General features: G+C 45.7%; 1 protein-coding gene across 1 annotated transcript in view; it reads left to right on the top strand.

The window, feature by feature from the left end:
* The window catches only part of LOC119175468 (testicular acid phosphatase homolog), a 32,419-nt gene that overhangs the window by 3,595 nt on the left and 9,428 nt on the right, over positions 1-19,396 (top strand). Inside the window, exons 2-3 of the mRNA XM_075881272.1 lie at positions 8,604-8,699; positions 18,677-18,757. Of these exons, the coding sequence (XP_075737387.1) occupies positions 8,604-8,699; positions 18,677-18,757 (177 nt within the window). The remainder of the gene's footprint in view (positions 1-8,603; positions 8,700-18,676; positions 18,758-19,396) is intronic.

The following is a 19,396-nucleotide window of genomic DNA, read 5'->3' as shown; positions in this document are numbered from 1 at the left end:
CCTTGTCATCGGAATCATCGACGGGGCGCGAGGACCGAATGATCCGGAATGTTTGGGAGAAGACCCTAAGATAGAGCCCTCGCCAACCCAGCGATCGCGAGATACAGTGGAGGAGCAGCCCGTGACGGTTCTAACTAGAGCCCAAGGTGAAGCCGCGGTGCAAGAGACAGTGAATGAGAAGATGATCGTGTTGAATGAGTTCATGTGCTGGGCAGCTGGACGTACGTCGGCACGACCCCAACCGGCCGACAGTGTAAAGATGACGGAGTCGGCCAGCCAGGCCCAATGTCGGAAAATGAACAAGCGGGTGAATAACCGGACAGGATCGGTTGAGCGTCATGACCCGCTAGCAGTGTCGGAAGTGACAACGATGGCTGAGACGCCGCCTCAGATACCGTCGTTGGGAGGGGCTCGCCGGAACAAAACGAGCAAAAACAATAAGAAGAGATCGAGAGAGCACCGCAAACAGGGGCGCAAGCGCCGCTCGAAATGCACCGGATAGGTGTCGAAGTCAATTTGAATGGTGTTTGACAGTGCTTTATGTTAAGTTAATGTGGTTCTTATCCTGTGTCACAACTGTATGTCGAGTGAGTCCAAATGTTTGTTATGGTGATGTTATTGTACAATTGTTGTAATGAGAGAACTTTGTATGTTTGTATTGTTTGGAATGTGTGATGAAGTGTTGTAGTCTTGTACCTGTGGCTATATTTCTTGTGTTGTTGAATTGAACTACAATGTACGATTGTATTGAGCAATCTATTGTGAATGTGAAGTGTCATGAGCGACGGTTTGTGTTACAGTCTTTCAGAGTGTGTGGTGACTGTTCGCGCTCGTTTGTGTGGTTTTGAATATTATGAGATAATATTCTTAAAGTGGGAGGCAGTGTCACAGAAAGAGCGCTAAAATTGGGCGCGCCACCAAATTCTTGCGATAACGTGCGGGAGAGACGCCGCGAGGTCAAAAAAAAAGAAAACAAACATCCAAGGCTACCCGGGCGCGCGCTCTCTCCTCGGAAGCGTGGCTTCGTTGACGAACCTCCTCACCCCACATCGGTGGCCGAGCAAGCACTCGAAATGTCCAGAAAGAAAGAGGCGTGGTCATGCCGAGATGAGTCATCCGACTCGGAGGGCATTCGAACCGTCTCGCCCTCTCCCCAGCCTTCGCTGCATATTGCGCCGACGAAATGAGGAGAACCTTCTGGAATCTCGCGCGGAAGGTATTTAATCGAGCGGCCGAGACGAGAGAGCAGGAGAAGACGGATGTTAGCGCCAGAGCGCGTAGGGATTCCGCCGTGTAGTCGGCGAAGGTTTTGTCCGTAGGGACAAAGCAGGAGAAGATGTGAGGTTTCCTGGAAGAGAAACTTCGGAGGAGAAGACGGAAGTTAGCGCCAAAGCGCGCAGAGTATCCCGCCGTGTAGTCGGCGAATGTTTTGTCCGTAGGGACAAAGCAGGAGAAGACATGAGGTTTCTTGGAAGAGAAACTTCGGAGGAGAAGACGGAAGTTAGCGCCAGAGCGCGTAGGGATTCCGCCGTGTAGTCGGCGAAGGTTTTGTCCGTGGAGACAAAGCAGGAGAAGAAGATGATTTCCACCTGAGGGGTGACGACTCGAGCTACAGGCAAGAGTGTGTGTTTACCGCTATCGAGCGAAGACGCGTGGCAACAGCTGCGTGTGTGGAGCCGACGTGTTTCCGGTGAAGAAGTTTGAAGCTTGGAGAGTGGCCTATTGAAGACGCGAGGTTTCCTGGAAGAGAAACTTCGTGGGCAGCGGAACGACAACAACGCTGGACTTTGAGTGAGTGATTCTCGGAAGAGTATCATACAGACTTTTGTTCCAAGAACTTTGGACTGAATAGGTTTTTCTATCTCTTTAGTCTTTAAGTGTCTTGGTTGTTCAATGCATGCGACTGCATTGTCGTGCGTATTGTTGTCTGTGTCCGTTGTTCCGAGTGTGGCCGATTGTACTGTGTAGTACGTTGTTCGATTGGTGATATATTGTATGCAACTATTGTGGAGCGTGCATACTTGTGTATTGTTTTTTTGATTCGCTATTATTGAGAATATAATTTCGTTTGTGATTAACTCTCCGCTCTGACTTGTTCTTTGGGCCACAGCCGGCGTCCGCTGGCGCGCCGAAAACGACCACTTCTGAATTGTCCACGCTTTCGTGGTGCGGTTCGGGGGGCCGATACTTCGGCCCTTGGAATTAGCCCGGCGATCGCCTCCCTTATTAACGGGACCTGAGTGACACTCACCTAATTGTACCTTTAGCTCCACAGCTTGCCGTTTAGAGTTGGGAGGGCGTATGGATGTTGACAGTATCAAGCACTGCGTTCCGTGTTGGTGATGAAGACAGCTGGTAGTAGAGAAAATAACGTGATCAAACTGATGTGCCACTGTGTATGACACGCAGGTCTGTTGTGTTTCATTAACATGTAGTCGCGCAGAATTATTATTGCTTTGGATGGCTTAGTGTGTTTTGGGAAAATGTGTGTCGATTACGTGTTTATAATTGTTATTTATCAAGGGAAATTAGGTGTTGTAATTATTGCTATGATCTGTACTGAAACAAGAAACAAGTTTTGACCAGTTACATGAGTATTCCAACGCCTGTGTTTGCGTTTTGATACGTGATGTTACTACAGTGACTGTGCTTGCGTTTAGATATGTGCATATTACGTGCACAAATACAAATCTAGAACATCGCCATACGAATAAGCCAAAATTAGTCAAATTAGCGTTAACGTGCCACAACCAATGTAGTCGGTTGAATACTCACTCACTCACTCACTCACTCACTCACTCACAGCTACGGCGCACGTGCCTGGTGCCTCGCGTCTACTCAGCACCATGGTCTAAAGTATAACAGAATTGTTTCGGTCTTACCATCAGCCCTATTCATTCGGAGTTATGTCACTCACCGGTATAGGCACTGTTATAGTGGACTTAACCTCAATCCCTTCAACTAGCGACAGTGTTGTGGGAGACCAATGAAACATCCGCAAGAACAGTTACGAAGACTTGACCAGACTGCAGGCATGCAACGACACTGTTGTGATATAAAAGCACACTTTAGTAAAGGTTGCGTGACATACAGTGAAACAAGGGCGCATATGTTTATTACGCCCTTTACACACATGACGGCGTACAGAGCAGCACGTGAACATAGAAAAAAAGGTAGCAAAATAGTGCTACGCTATACGCCATCACATAGCGTCAAAGTAGACGCACGCCGTCAACTACCAAAACCAACTCGCCCAAGCATCTGCTTCTGTATACAGAAACAGCGTTTCGTATGTGGTGACTATAACAAAATTGTTAGGTTAGCATAAGCACAAGTTTATGTCAACAGTGTTCTTTCCCGCAGCACACTTTGTAAATAACTGAGTGAAACTCTATATACGTAAAAATAGACTGTTCGCTTTTAATTGCACTTGTTAACCTTTGTAGATAAAAAACTTTTTTCTTTCAGAACTAAAATAGAATATCTTACTAGGCAGACATCGTGCTTGCACGCAGTATAATATGTCTTGCAACATTCCAGTCCAATAAGTAATTTTTGTGATATACTGTTATTAAAATCTAGCCCAAGTTTTTTTTGCGTGTGACAAAGCGCAACTATAAATCTCACTTGTGCAATACTGTGCTTTATAAAAAATGGCAGCATATCCACAGCTTGAATGATGGAGAGTGGAGCGAATCATTCGTCCGTTCATTCATTCTTGCTTCCGTTCGTTCATGCGTCTGTCTGTGTGACCGTCCATGCGTCCATCCACCCAATCGCACGTGCGTCTGTTCGTGCATTCGTCCCTGCGTTCATCCATGCACCCGGCCCTGCCTTCGTCCATTCATCTGTCTGTGTGTCCGTTCGTCCATCTATTCAACACTCCAAGTACCACCATCTCGCATCTTTTTATCATATATTCCCCTTATTTCTCCGCACATTCCAAGGACTAAACGAGAGGTGGCACATGCACACTTTCTTACGGCTTGCGCTTCGGGTCTACTTCCCACCTTTAACCACCTCGAGTTTATGGTATATACTAGTTCACTGTATTCATGGCACTGCGGCCCAACGCTCGCTAAACCTTTCTAAAACCAAAGAGATGACGCCCAGCGAGTATAACGTAGCAACATTTTCTTTCAGATTGTGCTCAATGTACCGAACGAGCACACATCGATGGCAACGAGCATCGGCAACTACAAACCTGCATCGATATGGTTTCGATTATAAAACCATTGCTTTAGAAAACACCTGGCGTCTTTCGTTAAGCAGCTGGCGTCTTCTTTTTCTTTTGCTTTAGAAACATCTAGAGTCTTTTTGTTTTGCTTTTAGAAAACATCTGGCGTCTTTCGTTGGTTTATTTCATCAATCAACGGCTTTTAGAACAAACATTTTGTATTGTTTAATCACGCACAGGAGTAATATCACCAGGCACTACCTTTCAGGTAAACAGTGGCTGCTACTGGGAATGCGAGACTGCAGAGGTCGGCTTTTAACACTTCTACTTCTACTGACGTTTCCTACTGGAACATGCCAATGGCTGCTAATGGGGAATGAGAGACAGGAGCATTCGGCTTTTAGTTAAAACGCGCACGCCGCGAACTTTTTATTGTGCAACAAAGCACAGGAGAAATCTCCCACCGGCCCCACCTTGCAGGTAAAAATGTAACACTGGTTACACACTACGACTACGAGAGACGAACGGGTGCAGCTTTAAAAAGCTTCGCCCCTAAAATTTAAAAGCCAAACATCAGCTATATTTTTTCGAGATAATGCTCGTAAAGTACGAATCACAACCATTTTCTGTGACATTGCTCCCCACTAAATGCCCCAGTATTTACGGCCGATAGGAATTTCGAAATACTTAAAATTTCAAGGTAAAGTAACCGGATCTTTAGCTGCAATTATCACTACTTACAATTATTGTTAGGTAATATTTTATTGTATTTATGAAGCTATGTGTGTGCTTTCAACCAATTCATTCTGTATCACTGTATGTATGACAAAATCCCACCCCCCCTCCCGCTGTCCCCAGCGTAGGGTAGCATACCAGTCCTTCTCGACTGGTTTGTACCCTGACTTTTCATTCCTCTCTTTCTTAAACGTGATCACTTATTTTGTGATGCCCCCATTAGAATGCCTCGGACGAGGCCTGTAAGGACGCTTTAAATAAATAAACAAGTAATCACGTGAACTAAACAGAACTAGGTGTAACGTTAGGGTAACCTTAACTTGAGAATTCACGGCGCGTTCCGGAGTCCTCCACTACGGCGTCTCTCATAATCATATGCGGGATTTGGGACGTTAAACCTCACATATCAATCAATCAATTGGTATATGTCAAGCACAGTGATCATTTTCGAATAAAGGTTGAGACGTGCAAAGATGGCTTCGTCACAAAGCGCATGCTGCTGAAGGAGAGAGAGAGAGAGAAAACATTTATTGAATCAAGCTTGTGAGTGAAGGTGGGAGGGTGCGTTATTCCAAAAACCCTTCGGCCTGGACAACCCACCGGGCTCGAGCGACGAGTTGACGCTACTCGACCAGGTCCGGCCGGGAGATTGCAGCCTCCCACGCTTCACTGAGAAGGATGCCAAGAAATTTTGAGGAGCGAACCATGCGCAGCTTCGCTGTGAAACGAAATCATACACGGAAAAAGAAAAAAAATATCAGCAGATCTCACGCACTGTGTGAATCGGTGCTATGCGAAACAGTCAACAAGGAGAGGGCATACAGTTTGACCCTGAGCCAAGTGTTCCGAGGCGGATGCACAAAAATGGAGAAGTGTACATTAGCGTGTTCATCAGGCACGCTTAGTAAACAGCGACGCTGAAAAGCTATTTTATAGCTCAGTTAATGTGGTATATAATGTGGCAATGGACTATTACACAATATTTGCATGCGAACAAATGAAGTGCACGTCATGGCACACACACACACACACACACACACACACACACACACACACACACACACACACACATATATATATATATATATATACATATATATATATATATATATATATATATATATATATATATATATAAGGGAAAGAAGTGTATACCTAAGGGCTCGTTTTTTAGTGTTTGACACAATATTATTGAGATCTAACAGACAGTAATGCCAAGGAATGTACAGGAGAAGTTATTAGAACCAATGGAATGTAAATAAGAAGAAAGAAAAGTGGGTGAAAGAATAACCAGCCGTGAGGTGGTTATCCTTTCACCCACTTTTTTTGCAATAAAACTTTTGCAATTAAACTTTTGCAACAAATTGCAATAAAACTATTGCAATGAAATCACGATTACATTTTTTCGTTTATATCATCACCTACATTACGTTGATGTCATGAAATATTTGTTACAACATGTCATTTATTTTTCTTTCATACCATTATGCCCTACAATGCAATATTTAGTGTATATCAAGTCAGCGACCACAAGGGCGCAAAGACGAGGGCGCATATATCACGGTTCGCATGAACACATAAAATGTGCGTAATGGTATGTTTGTCATGACTTCGGTATATGTCAATTAAAGAACCCCAGGTGGTCGAAATTTCCGGGGTCCTTCACTACGGCGTCTCACATAATCATATGGTGGTTTTGGGACGTTAAACCCCACATGTCAATAAAATAATTGGTATATGTCAAGCCAGCGAAGTGATCACTAGAGCACTAAAATTTGACAGATGGATAGATAGATAGATAGATAGATAGATAGATAGATAGATAGATAGATAGATCGATAGATAGATAGATAGATAGATAGATAGATAGATAGATAGATAGATAGATAGATCATACCAATAAATGTTTCTTTGTCATCCTCTTTTGTAGGCTTCCGTGACGTGCATTAGTAAGTCGCGGACGTACAATAAACTAACCGCGGACAAAAAAAAAAGAAGTATTGACGATACGTTGGGGTGTATTCGGCGTCAAAAATCGACAAATTATTGACGTCGTTGTGTGGCTTTCCGCGCAATACATGCTTTTACTCAGCCGAGTATTACGGACACGAATAATGAATTTCCCTATACGAATGAGCCATTCATTTATCACCCAAATATTATTTGCCTTAGCTTGCAATCCTGCAAGCGAGGTGTTTTTGACAGATGGTGACCCCGCGACTCTCCGCCACCAATACTCCCTTCCTTTTCCGTCATAATAACATGAGAGGGTGAGTTTGTTTCGGAATGAGGGCGTTTCGCAACGTGTAAAATAATCGGATGCAGTGTTGCGGGTAATTTTCATCGTAACAGCACGTACGCGTGTAAATATGAAAAAAAGGGTTGCATGTCCAATTGCTTTTGTTATTGATATAATGGGTCGTTGTTTCGGTTTTATGGCTTGATGAAAAGCACCGATGCAATCCTTAAACCTTGAATCGCCGCTTGCCCGACCACTACGTTTTCGTACTATTTATTGCACTGACCACCGAGAGCCGCGGAGTCGACAACTGTGGCGTGGATAACTTACGGTCAACCGACTCGACGCCGCTTGCAAAAAAAAAAAAAAAAGGTGGGACGGCGATCGCGCCGCTTTATCGGCCGTCGGTGTCGAAGCACGCACATCGGCAGAAGCGTCACGTATCCGCCGCCCATTTTGCGTCTCTGCCGAAGCGGTAGCGGGACGCGTCAGCGCCCGCGCTTGACGCGCGAGCGGCAGCAGCGGCGGTGCTTGAAATACGCGGTGAAATACGAGCGGCGCTTGCGCGCCGGTATTCAGCGGCCAAGCAGGCCGTCCATCACGCGCACGGCGCGCCGAAAAGAACGCCGTCTCTGGCGTCGTGTCGCGCCCCGCGATCGGCCTACTGGAGCTTTCGCGCGCACCCCTCCAAAGGGCGGCGCGGTGCTGGAACCGCATGTCCGCATTTGCCGGATTTTCTTTACGATTCAGATTGGCCGCCCATCCACCTCTTCTGTAAATGAAGTAAGGGACGTGCAGATGAGAATGAATGCAACCAGTTCCGAGCACCGCAACTCCCTCACGCAAAGAGGGCAGCGATAATGCGTTAGTCATGGCGCGCACCTTTTATTACAGGTGTAGAATACGGATACTACGTGCATGTGCATACACAAACGCGCAGCTACTTTAGTACCAATCCACAAAGTCTTTAGCTCGAGTCACGCTGCAGGCGTTGTTCCCTCTTAGGCGGCGATGCTACTTCAGGCACAGTTCACGCCGTGCAACGTGTATAGGGGCTCGGTCGCACGTTATTCGGCACACTTGCTCGCGCAGTGTCACCAGCGAGCTCACTTGAATGTTTAGCGCGGCTTGCGCGGGCATTCCTGACACACCGAAGCTCTCAATGGCCGCAATGAAGCACCCCTTGATCAATTCGTTACGAAAGACGTGCACATTGGTATGGCACGGTGAAGTAACAAGAGCCTCACCACTTTGTTGGAAAACAGATTCTGTCATAGTACCTAATATTTTGCATACACGGTAAAAAAAAGGTATAGCAAGAACATATGCGAATGAAAAAAAAAGCGAGCATAAAAGTGACGCACCCCTGTGCTTTTCTTCTATTGAAATCTGTATACGTGCAATCAGGGTGTACTCGGAAACTAAGCTCTTGCAAATGAATGGTATTTTCAGATGTTTCGCCACGGAGACCGCACGCCAACGTCGCTATACCCCAACGATCCAAACTCTCCCAGTGATTTTCCAGAAGGCCTCGGTCACATAACGCACGTGAGTATACGCACACATGGCTTGATGATTGATTTACTGAATGCGCGGCATGCTTATCACGCTGTTTTGATCGAGACCGAAATGGTGTTTTAACGCCACAAGGAGGCTAAGGCTAATGGAGGTAATGTACAACACATTCCCTCAATTAGCTATGCATCAACATTCTGAGCATGACATGCACTCTGCTTAAATTACCACTAACCACCATAAATTCCTGTGTTAATAGAAAAGGGCACCTTTTCAGCGTTGAATTGTGGAAGCGTTTAACTTTAGAGGGCGTCTTGAATTATACTATGTGTTTTTTAGCACGAAAGTGTTTTGCTCTTTCATGAGAGAGAGGCAAGCGACCCTTGTACTTTGTTATGTGTGATCCGACCGAAAGTAATATTTGTTGACTTGGTCAACGTGGCCTTTTCCATATGCCACTCAATACATCCTTCAGCAATTTGAGAGCCACATCTGTTATCTATGATGCCATAGATAACAGATGACAGATCATAGATAACAAATGTGATATTTAAATAATATTTTATTTTATTTTCATTAATCTTCTTGAGGATTGTTTGGACCACTGCGTATTACTTTTATTTAACACTGTTATATACAAATTGCCCGGAATTTGTAAGTTTATCACGTGTGCGTCGAGAATAGCTTCCTGCACAAGATACACCAATCCACCTCACCGGAATAGGAATACGACTGTGGTCACGAAAATGTGATTGTGATTAAAGAACATTATTTTAGAAAGTGTAAAGTATGCAAGTGAGAGAGAAAAAAGTCGAGTCCATGGAACCAATAAAAGAAATCATGATTAGCATGCGGTGGGCTCCAAGAATTTCGCTCGTCGCTGTCACGCAGCAAAATTGATCAAAGCACCGCAGTGGAGCGGTCAGTGACTCTTAGAGTTCGCGTTACGTACTTCATGCCGCAGCAGAGATCCAATAGCAGTATTCGACACTAAAAGATGAACAAAGCAGTGATAAATGCCTCTCGGTGAGCGCTTGCTGGCGTCCCCTGCTGTGCCCTTCCCGGAGACAATTTTCTCCGTTTGTGCCTGCGTGCGCAATTTCACTTCCATTTCCCCCACTATGTCCTTCCTCCTTCGAGTTGGTTCAATGGCGTTGTCACAGAGGAGGAGAGACAGATAGATAGAGAGAAAAAGAGAGAGGGAGCAATAAAAAACACATCAATGAACGAGCAAATACACCGTGATGCACATTTGCTGACGGGGGGCGCAAATCACTGGCCACAGTTGTTCTGCCGATGATGATGATGATGATGATGAGTAGTTTTTAGTGGCGCAAGGGCCAATTGATGGCCAAAGAGCGCCATTTCAATTGACTACAGATATGAACAATGATATGGTGCGTGGCTGTAAAGGGGCCTTAAAATTCCTCGCTCTAACGCGGGTTAAAACATGAAAGTAATAAAATCATGACAGTGGCGTGACATATGTGTGGTGATAGCTGATGGCAAAATGTCATGATAATAAAACCATGATGAAGATATAGTCACCGCAGCCACGACCACTCTATAGAGGTCGTGCTACGGATGACCTCGAAATATCGGGTGAAAGCTTTGCACTTCTTTTAAAATGTAAAAAGTGTTTGTAGTTTAAAAAGCGGATCCCTACCGATGAGCATCCCAGGATGTAGAGGGAGCTGCTGTCGGTAGGGCAGTAAAAAGTGCTTTTTTCTTAGAGCATCTAGCTCATTGCACTGGACGAGAATGTGGAGAACCGTAAGGGGCTCTCCACATCTCTCACAATATGGTGGATCACCGGTAGACAGAAGAAATGAATGTGTAGAATGTGTGTGTCCAGTCCTAAGCCTTGTTAGTATTACTTCCGTGTGTCGTGATTTTGATAGTGGCGGCCAATAACCTAGTTGCGGCTTAATAGCATGGAGTTTATTATCTGTTTGTTTATCCCACATGCTCTGCCAATACCCCCTGAGCTTTCGTTTTATAAAAGGTTTTATGTCAAGTGCAGGGACTGGTGTTGGTGCATTGGCAGTAGTGACATTGGTGCAAGCAGCCAGATTGTCGGCCAAAACGTTCCCTTGTATTTCACGGTGCCCTGGAACCCAGCAGACAACGAGATGCTGTTTTGATACGTAGAGTGTGCACAGAAGTGAGTAGAGTGACACCAGCACGGGGTTCTTGTGTTTTTTAGGAGTTTTCAGGGCTTTGACCACGCTTAGGGAATCTGTGTATTTTACCGCCTTTTGTAATTTTATCTGTTTAATGTGTTTTACGACCGCCAGTATTGCGTAAGCTTCTCCTGTGAAAATGCTTGCATTAGGATGAAAAACGCCAGCCTCAGAAAAGGATTGGCCTATTGCTGCATATGACACAGAAGTGTTTGACTTTGACGCATCAGTAAAGAACTCAGGGCTTGTGTATTTATGTTGTAGTTCTAAAAAGTATGTATGTATGTGTGCAAGTGGTGCGTGCTTTGTGACATCAACAAAAGAAACATCACAGTCTATAAGCTGCCACTGCCACGGTGGCAGATATGTTGCAGGAGCCATCAAACTTGGTTCAAGAAGAGGCACACCTGTTCCTTCGGCCAAGCTCCTTACACGCAGTGCGTAGGGCTGCCTAAACGAAGGTCGGTTCTCGAACAAGCCAGAACAAGACAAATCATTAATTGTGAAATGGGAAGAATGTTTCTTGTCTGCCTTCACCTTCAAAAAGTACAAAAAGGACAGGGAACATCTTTGTAGGTGGAGCGACCATTCATTCGAATCCACGTACAGGCTCTCCACAGGGCTGGTGCGGAAAGCACCCGTAGATAGGCGAATGCCTAGGTGGTGGACAGGGTCGAGAATTTTCAAGGCTGATGGTGTTGCCGACTGCTAGACTATAGCACCGTAATCTAGGCGTGTGCGTACGAGGCTTTTATATAAGTTAATTAAACATTTCCTGTCACTTCCCCATGTAGTGTGTGACAACACTTTTAAAATGTTCATTGTTTTTAAGCACCTGTCCCTTAAATACTTGATGTGTGGGATGAAAGTTAGCTTAGTGTCTAATATGAGACCGAGAAACTTGTGCTCGGTCTTCACTGACAGAGGTTGACCATGCAGGTCAATGTCGGGGTCAGGATGGAGGCCCCTCTTTCGGCTGAACAAGACACAAGTGCTCTTTTGCGCGTTGAGTATAAAACCATTCTCGTTTGCCCATTGAGATACCTTGTTCAACCCTAGTTGAACTTGACGTTGGCACATTGAGATGTTGCAAGATTTGTAACCAATCTGCACATCATCGACATATATGCAGTAAAAAATATTTCGTGGGAGAGACAGGTGCAAGGAATTCATTTTAACTATGAAAAGTGTACAGCTCAATACACCTCCTTGTGGCACTCCTGTTTCTTGGACAAATACTCGAGATAAGACAGTGCCAACTTGGACACGGAATGTACGGTTGGACAGGTAGCTTTCGATAACTGTCAGCATTCTACCCCGCACACCTAAATGTGACAGGTCTCGCAATATGCCGAAGCGCCATGCAGTGTCATATGCCTTTTCCATATCGAGAAACACAGAAAGAAAAAATTGCTTATGAACAAAAGCGTCGCGAATTTGTGCCTCGATACGGACAAGGTGGTCAGTGGTGGACCGAGCCTCTCGAAACCCACACTGGTATGGGTCAAGTAGGCCACTAATTTCAAGGAAGTGCATCAGGCGCCTGTTAATCATTTTTTTAAAGACTTTGCAAATACAGCTGGTTAATGCTATTGGCCTGTAGCTGGAAACTGAGGCCGGGTCCTTGCCTTGTTTTAGAATTGGGATAATGATAGCTTCCTTCCAGGCTGAGGGTAGCTCGCCAGAAGACCATATCGCATTATAGAGAGAGAGGAGAGCTTTCTGGGTTTTAGTGGGCAGGTGTTTCAACATTTCATATGCCACACGGTCTGGGCCTGGGGCAGATTTATTGCAGCAGGCAAGTGAGGCCTGCAGTTCAGCAAAACAGAAAGGTTCGTTGTATGCCTCATGTGTTCTGGGCTTGCGCTCTAATCTCTGTTTTTCCATTGCGGTTTTGTATCGTCGGAACGCTTCACTATAGTGTGTTGAGCTGGAGACCTGTTCAAAGTGCGCTCCGAGAGTGTTTGCCTGGTCTTCCAAACTCTCCCCTTGTGTGTTCACTAGAGGAAGCGAATGTGCTTCTCGTCCTGCCACCTTGCCAACCATGCTCCAGACTCTCGACTCATCTGTGTATGAGTTAATGCCCGATACTAATTTGTGCCAACTTTCTCTTCTCGCCTGTCGGCGCGTCCTCCTTGCTTGCGACTTGACGTTCTTAAAGTTTACAAGATTCTCGGCTGTGGGCGAGTCTCTAAGCAACCTCCATGCCTTATTTTGTTTTTTTCGAGCATCACGGCACTCATTATTCCACCATGGGACTCGTCGTTTGCTTGACGGTCCACATGTTTGGGGAATACATTTTGCTGCTGCATCAACCAAGAAAGCTGTAAAGTAGCATACAGCATCCTCTATGCTCAATGCCGCCGTGTCAGTCCAAGATAATAAAGTCATTTTTTGAAACTTTCCCCAATCAGCTTTGTCGGTGAGCCATTTTGGAACTTGTACAGGACATGTATTTGTTATTGATGAGCTGATAACGATAAGAAAATGGTCACTACCATATGGATCATTAATAACTTCCCATTTAAGTAGAGGCAGGAGTGATGGGGATATTATGCTGAGGTCTATTGCTGAGTAGGTATTGTTAGCAATGTTGTAGTATGTTGGCGCTTTCCGATTCAGAAGGCATGCACCGCAAGAAAAAAGAAGCTGTTCAATCAGGCGACCTCGAGCATCGCAGCGAGAGTCACCCCACAGATTGCTATGTGCATTGAAATCTCCCAGAAGAATATGAGGTTCTGGAAGTTCGTCTATGAGGGACTCGAATTCATGCTTTTCGAGACGGTGTTGTGGAGGTATGTATAGAGAGCAGATGGTGACGAGCTTATTCAATAGAACTGCTCGAACCGCCACCGCCTCAAGGGATGTTTGTAATGTTAGGTGTGTGCATGCAATCCCTTGATTCACTATAATGGCAACACCACCGGATGGCACAATGGCATCATTCCGGTCTTTCCGAAAGATAATGTAGTGACGTAAAAAGTTGGCGTGTTTCGGTTTCAGGTGTGTCTCTTGTACGCACAGCACTTTAGGTGTATGTTTGTGTAAAAGTTCCTGGATATCGTCGAGGTTTCTCAACAGTCCTCTGGCGTTCCACTGTAGTATTTGTGTCATTTTAATTTAGTGTGGTGCTGTGCATACAGAGGTGTTGCGTTAGTTTACAGGGCCTTTTGAGGGCCCTGTGATTCGAGGTTTTTCTTTTTTGGCGCGCTCCAAGGAGTTGCGCCTATCCTTCGGCATCTGAGGCGCCGAAGGAGTGGGATTTGTATCCATCACCTCGTGTGAGGTGGCGGATGGTGCCGGCTGGGCAGGCACATTCACTGAACTTTCGGACCTGACTGCGCCTGCAGTGGTCCGAGGTTCAGCAGACACTAGGGTCTGCCGGCCCTGTTTGTCAGGTGGCGGAGCAGTACAGGCTGCTCCAGCCGGGGGCGCTGGTGGCACGACCGCGGCCACACACTGTGTGGCATTCGCGGGTGCCGAGGCATGTGGCGCGGCGCCCCGGCGCGTCACATCTGCAAAGGAGGGATAAAATGGGTTGTGTATTGCGAAGCGTTGACGCGCTTCTTGGAATGTGAGATTAAATTTAACTTTAAGTTCTACTATTTGTTTCTCTTTTTTCCATGCGGGGCATGATCGTGAGTTGGCAGCGTGATCTCCTTCACAGTTCGAACAATGAGTTGTTTCTGAGGTGCAGTTGTCTGATATGTGTTGAATGGATGCGCACTTTGCGCAAGTGGCACGCCCTCTGCAACTCTGCGATCCATGACCGAAACATTGGCACTTGAAACATCGACGAGGGTTGGGAATGTATGGTCTTACACGAAGCTTACAATAGCCGGTTTCGATTGATTCTGGTAGGTCACTTGTTCCGAAGGTAATTATTACGTGTTTTGTAGGGGTCAGTTTGTTGTTGCGTCTTATTGTTATTCGTTGGACTTTGACCACGTTCTGGTCCTGCCAACCTTCGAGCAGCTCACTTTCAGAAAGCTCAGTAAGATCATCATCAGAAATTACGCCACGGACAGTGTTCATGGACCTGTGTGGGCCCACCGAAACAGGGGTTTCTCCAAAGGCCACAAGCTTAGACAGCTTTTCATACTGAGCTTTGTCACGAACCTCCAGAAGAAGATCGCCACTTCCCATCTTTGTTACTTTGTAACCTGGGCCTATTGCTTCTGTGAGAGTTTTGGAGACGAGGAAAGGTGAAATAGCTCGGACTGTCTTCTTTTCGTTTTGACTGTGAATTACATGGTACTTTGGGAATGTGGGCTTTGGTGTGTTAGGCAAGAAAGTATCTTCGGTGCGCCACCTTTTTAGGGAGCGATCAGGAAGGGGGGGAAAAGATTTTGCCATAAAAAACAATAAAGTTCGGCGGCGATGGTGGCCACCCACCACCGAGCCCAACAAGGGGACGCTACAAGGTTGACTAGTGAACACTTGGAGACGCCAGCCATGCATCGCCGCTATAACCGAATATAACTACCCAAGGTTGGGTAACTACACAGGGTTAACCCTCGCCGCCAGGAAATTCGGAAGTAAACGGAAAAGAGAACAGTTGTTCTGCCGTGGCTCTACTCAAATTTTACAGCGTTATATTTCAAGCGAAGCCCGAGGCGTGTGGAGTGGCACAATTTTTCACGCACCCATTAACTGTACCCCGCGGCCATTATCGCGTGTCACACGACGCGGTCCTCGCTGTCGCTGTTGCGCGTGGGGCCTTGCGTGATGGCAGTCGGCGACCGGCTGCTGCGGAATTTGGCAGGCGTGCTTCCCTGTACGCACTGAGCTGTTCGATTGCGTCAACTTCATATGCTGGCATAAACCAACGGGAAAATGTATGCCAGCCGCTCATCCTTCGGTTGACGTGGTCGACGGAATTACTCGGCGATTGTTTGCCCTCTTGTATTTACATGTCAGCTGGGATCTGTAGGGCGGCCCGTTCTTGAAGGATCGACGTTCGACTACCACTCTGGCTGGCAATAGGTCAAGCTTTTAACAATTTTGTGTATATATATATATATATATATATATATATATATATATATATATATATATATATATATATATATATATATATGCTTGTAAAATTGTCCAGAAACAGCTATGAATGCTTGCCCAACCGTCGAGGCATCTTTTGGGAGCGGGTAATTCGTGAAAACGTTCCGAGAACGTTGTCTCTCGTTTGCTGTCAGCTTCAATCGTGTCAGCTTTCGCCGGCGCAGACAAAACAAACAAAAATAATTGGAGGATGACTTTCGCATAAAAGTTACATTTCGGACGAAGAACGTCACTGTTGACACACCGAACTGAGAAAGTAAAGAACACAGCATCATCTAGAATGTGGTAGGCGCATCCGCCCGTCCTAGTTCATTGATTTCTCATTAGCGTTGTAAATTTTTCATTACGCAACCTCCATGAATGGAGCACGCGTTCCTAACGCCTCACGTTCTGCCGGAAGACTCGTGTCGCTGATCTGATGAGTGCAGCTCTGGAGCTTAGATTTATGTTCATCGCGTCTTGTTAGCGTTGGTTGCGAAATGTGTACACGGGACGCGAGATGTCGAAGTCTCTCGCTCATTAGTAAACATTAAAAGATTGCGAGAACACTTTTGTTCATTATTTCTCGGAGCCAGTGAGTCGTGGTAATGCGCAGCTGAAACTACGTTAAACAACAAAACCTGCATTTCGGAAGCGTCACTTACTTAAGGGTGGTCTGCCATCGTTAAGGTAATCTTCTCCTTAATGAAGAGTTATAAGTGGCCATTTTCAGTCTAATTTACTCAGACTGCTGTATTCTAAGAAAACGGAGCAGCCGCATGACGCAACGATGTTGCGATCTGCGAGCCAACCTATGCCGCGGGCGCCGGAACGGAAGAAAGGGAGCCGCCTCACTTCGTGGAGATAAGGAGGAGCACAAAGACGCCCGGTTGTTTTTCATGTACTGTGAGGTGCGTGGGCGAAATTACTCGACGAAGCACGGCTGTCACTGGGGCCGGCGTGAAAATGCGACGAGTGGCGCCTTTGTGGTCCAGGAAAGGCCTCAACGCCGACTTTCCGCCGATAACGGCATTCGGACCATGGCGGCGCATTCAGCATGGTATGGCCGATGGCGAAAACTTGTCGTTCCCCAACACAACTTATAACGAACTACAGGCGATTTCCATCTCTCCAAGTTACAGTTAACGGCTTATGCAGCGCGTCATATTACACCACGCTGTGCGTCCCTGACTGATAGGCCACGGACGCTCAAATCAGATGTCCAGGTGCATGTCATCGGAGGCGCCTGGCCTGCGACCACCTTTAGACAGCATAGGTGGACGGGCCGAGCGGAGGGATGACGGACTCATCACACCGCACTTGCTGGGAGCATGATTTCCCGGATGGGACAGCGTCACCGGAACAATACAGGTGTTTGGATTGTGTGTGTGTGTTGGGGGTGGTGCCGGCATAATGAGCCTCGGAAGCACTGTGGTACGTGTTATGGGATAGTGCAGCCTGGACCCATTCCACGATCTAGGAACCTGGGGAAACGAGACTCCTTATAATCAGCCCTTTCGGGCTGCTTCGGGAGCTTTTTTTATGTAGAGTTTTGGGCCAGAGAGCTTGCCATGTACAAAATGTAGATAAACCCTCTGTTAAGTTTACCTTCCTCTGGCCTTGGCATCTTCATCCCGGGTCCCCGGTGCCTGCAAACGCTGGTTGCAACAACGCTCACTCCGCGGGAGTGAAAGTAAGAACGCCGCCTCTCCTACCTGCTGATCTGTTAAGTGTAAGCAAGCTTGAACGTGTTTCAGCTTGGAGTGTTGTTTGGTAACCAAGCCGACAACATTTCACTAGCGCCAATATCATCTCTTAAAGGTGCGCAAATCAAATAACGTAAAATTAGCAGAGTTGTCTTCGCTGTTTCGCAATGACTCTGCAGTATCAATTTTTAATATCTCGTTCACATGCGACGCCTCTGCGTGCCAAGTAAGGCAATGATATTAGCGTGACAGTTTTACTAATACAGTTGCCAACTATAGCTTGCCTAGACGCGAATGGCACTTGCATAAGAAATATTTTGTGAATAGATAGATGCCTTCGTTGTTACTGCGTCATTACCAGTGGCTTTAGGAAGGCTGATCAGCTGCGTGAAGCTTTGTAGTAGTAGATCGCTTGTTTCTTCCAGGAAAGTGAACAAATTTCTCGTTTGTCTAATAGTGCTAGGCGTGAAGGTATACAACAGCTGCATCTTACCGGTATACTTACAATGGAGCAGAAACCTGAAGGCTTACAAAAAGGGTTCAGCCTAAATTGAGGACGACGCAGTGAGCGATGGAAAGGAAAAGGATAGGTGTACTCTTAAGAGACAAGAAGAGAACATAGTGAGTCAGGGAATTAACCGGGATTAATGATATCACAGTTGAAATCAAGAAGAAGAAATGAACATAAGCAGGGCACGTAGCTAGCGCGTAGGAAGGATAACCACTAGTCATTATTGGTAACTGAATGGATTTCAAGAGAAGGCGAATGCGTCAGAGGGAGACAGAAAATTGGTTTGGCAAATGAGATTAAGAAGTTTGCAGGTATAAAGTGGCAGCAGAAAACACAGGACCGGGTTGATTGGCGGAACATAGAGGAGGCCTTTGCCTTGCAGTGGGCGCAATCAGGCTAATGATGATGGTGTTAGGTGCGAAGTTGGAAAGAGCAAATACTTGAGCGTGTTGGGAAATGCACGTTATTAAAGGTTTGCCTACACTTAATAAGAATACACTGAGGTAGGGTAAAATTTACAAATAAGGCTGAAATGCCAGATGTAGGGGTAAATCTTTTTTTCTTTTTCAGAAAGGCAAGAACGACCAGTACAACTCGGGAAAATATTTGAGGACAAAGTACGAAGACTTTTTGACCTACGATTCCAACGAAGTGAGTTTTTCTTTTTTTGTAATATTTTACAACATATATATGCTCCTCAGAACAGGGATCTTGACCGAACTAAAGTAATGCGCAAATAGTTATAATATTTGAATGGCCTTGGTCATGAGTAAATCTTGTCGACAAAAGCACTCTTAGCATGAAAATATTTCATGCGAGCTTCTCCAAAAATAACTGATGCCGTATACTTTGCGAAAGTGAATGACCAAATCAAGTCCCTTTTTTTACTTATTGTTAAATGAAGGGTGAAGAGCAGTCTACAGTGCAACTTCTTTAAAGGATTAGTTGCCCTACCGGTAGTGCAGTGCACTTTTTTTTTTTGAAAAAATATTTATGGCGCACTTCTTTAAGGTTCCACCCATCGCAACTTTCATAAGAATATTAACCACATCTGGTCATATTGTTAGCAATTCATATTTATTTATAACATGACTCTATTATATTTCAGCTGTTTTAGAAAATGGTTAGCCCTTGTACGTGGCTTTTATCTTATAATATGTAATGTTCCAGGCACACAGAAAATAAATCGATCATTTGCTTATGGATCTTGGTAGGTTCTGCGCCTTAACCTGCAGCAGGGGTGCCTTAGCTAACAGGCCGCAGTCACGAAAATTTACTCCCTCATGACCA

This window comes from Rhipicephalus microplus, chromosome X, assembly GCF_043290135.1.
Source record: "Rhipicephalus microplus isolate Deutch F79 chromosome X, USDA_Rmic, whole genome shotgun sequence".
Lineage (NCBI taxonomy): Eukaryota > Metazoa > Arthropoda > Arachnida > Ixodida > Ixodidae > Rhipicephalus > Rhipicephalus microplus.
The sequence above is the reverse complement of the archived record's forward strand: the minus strand, read 5'-3'. Positions and strand labels throughout refer to the sequence as shown.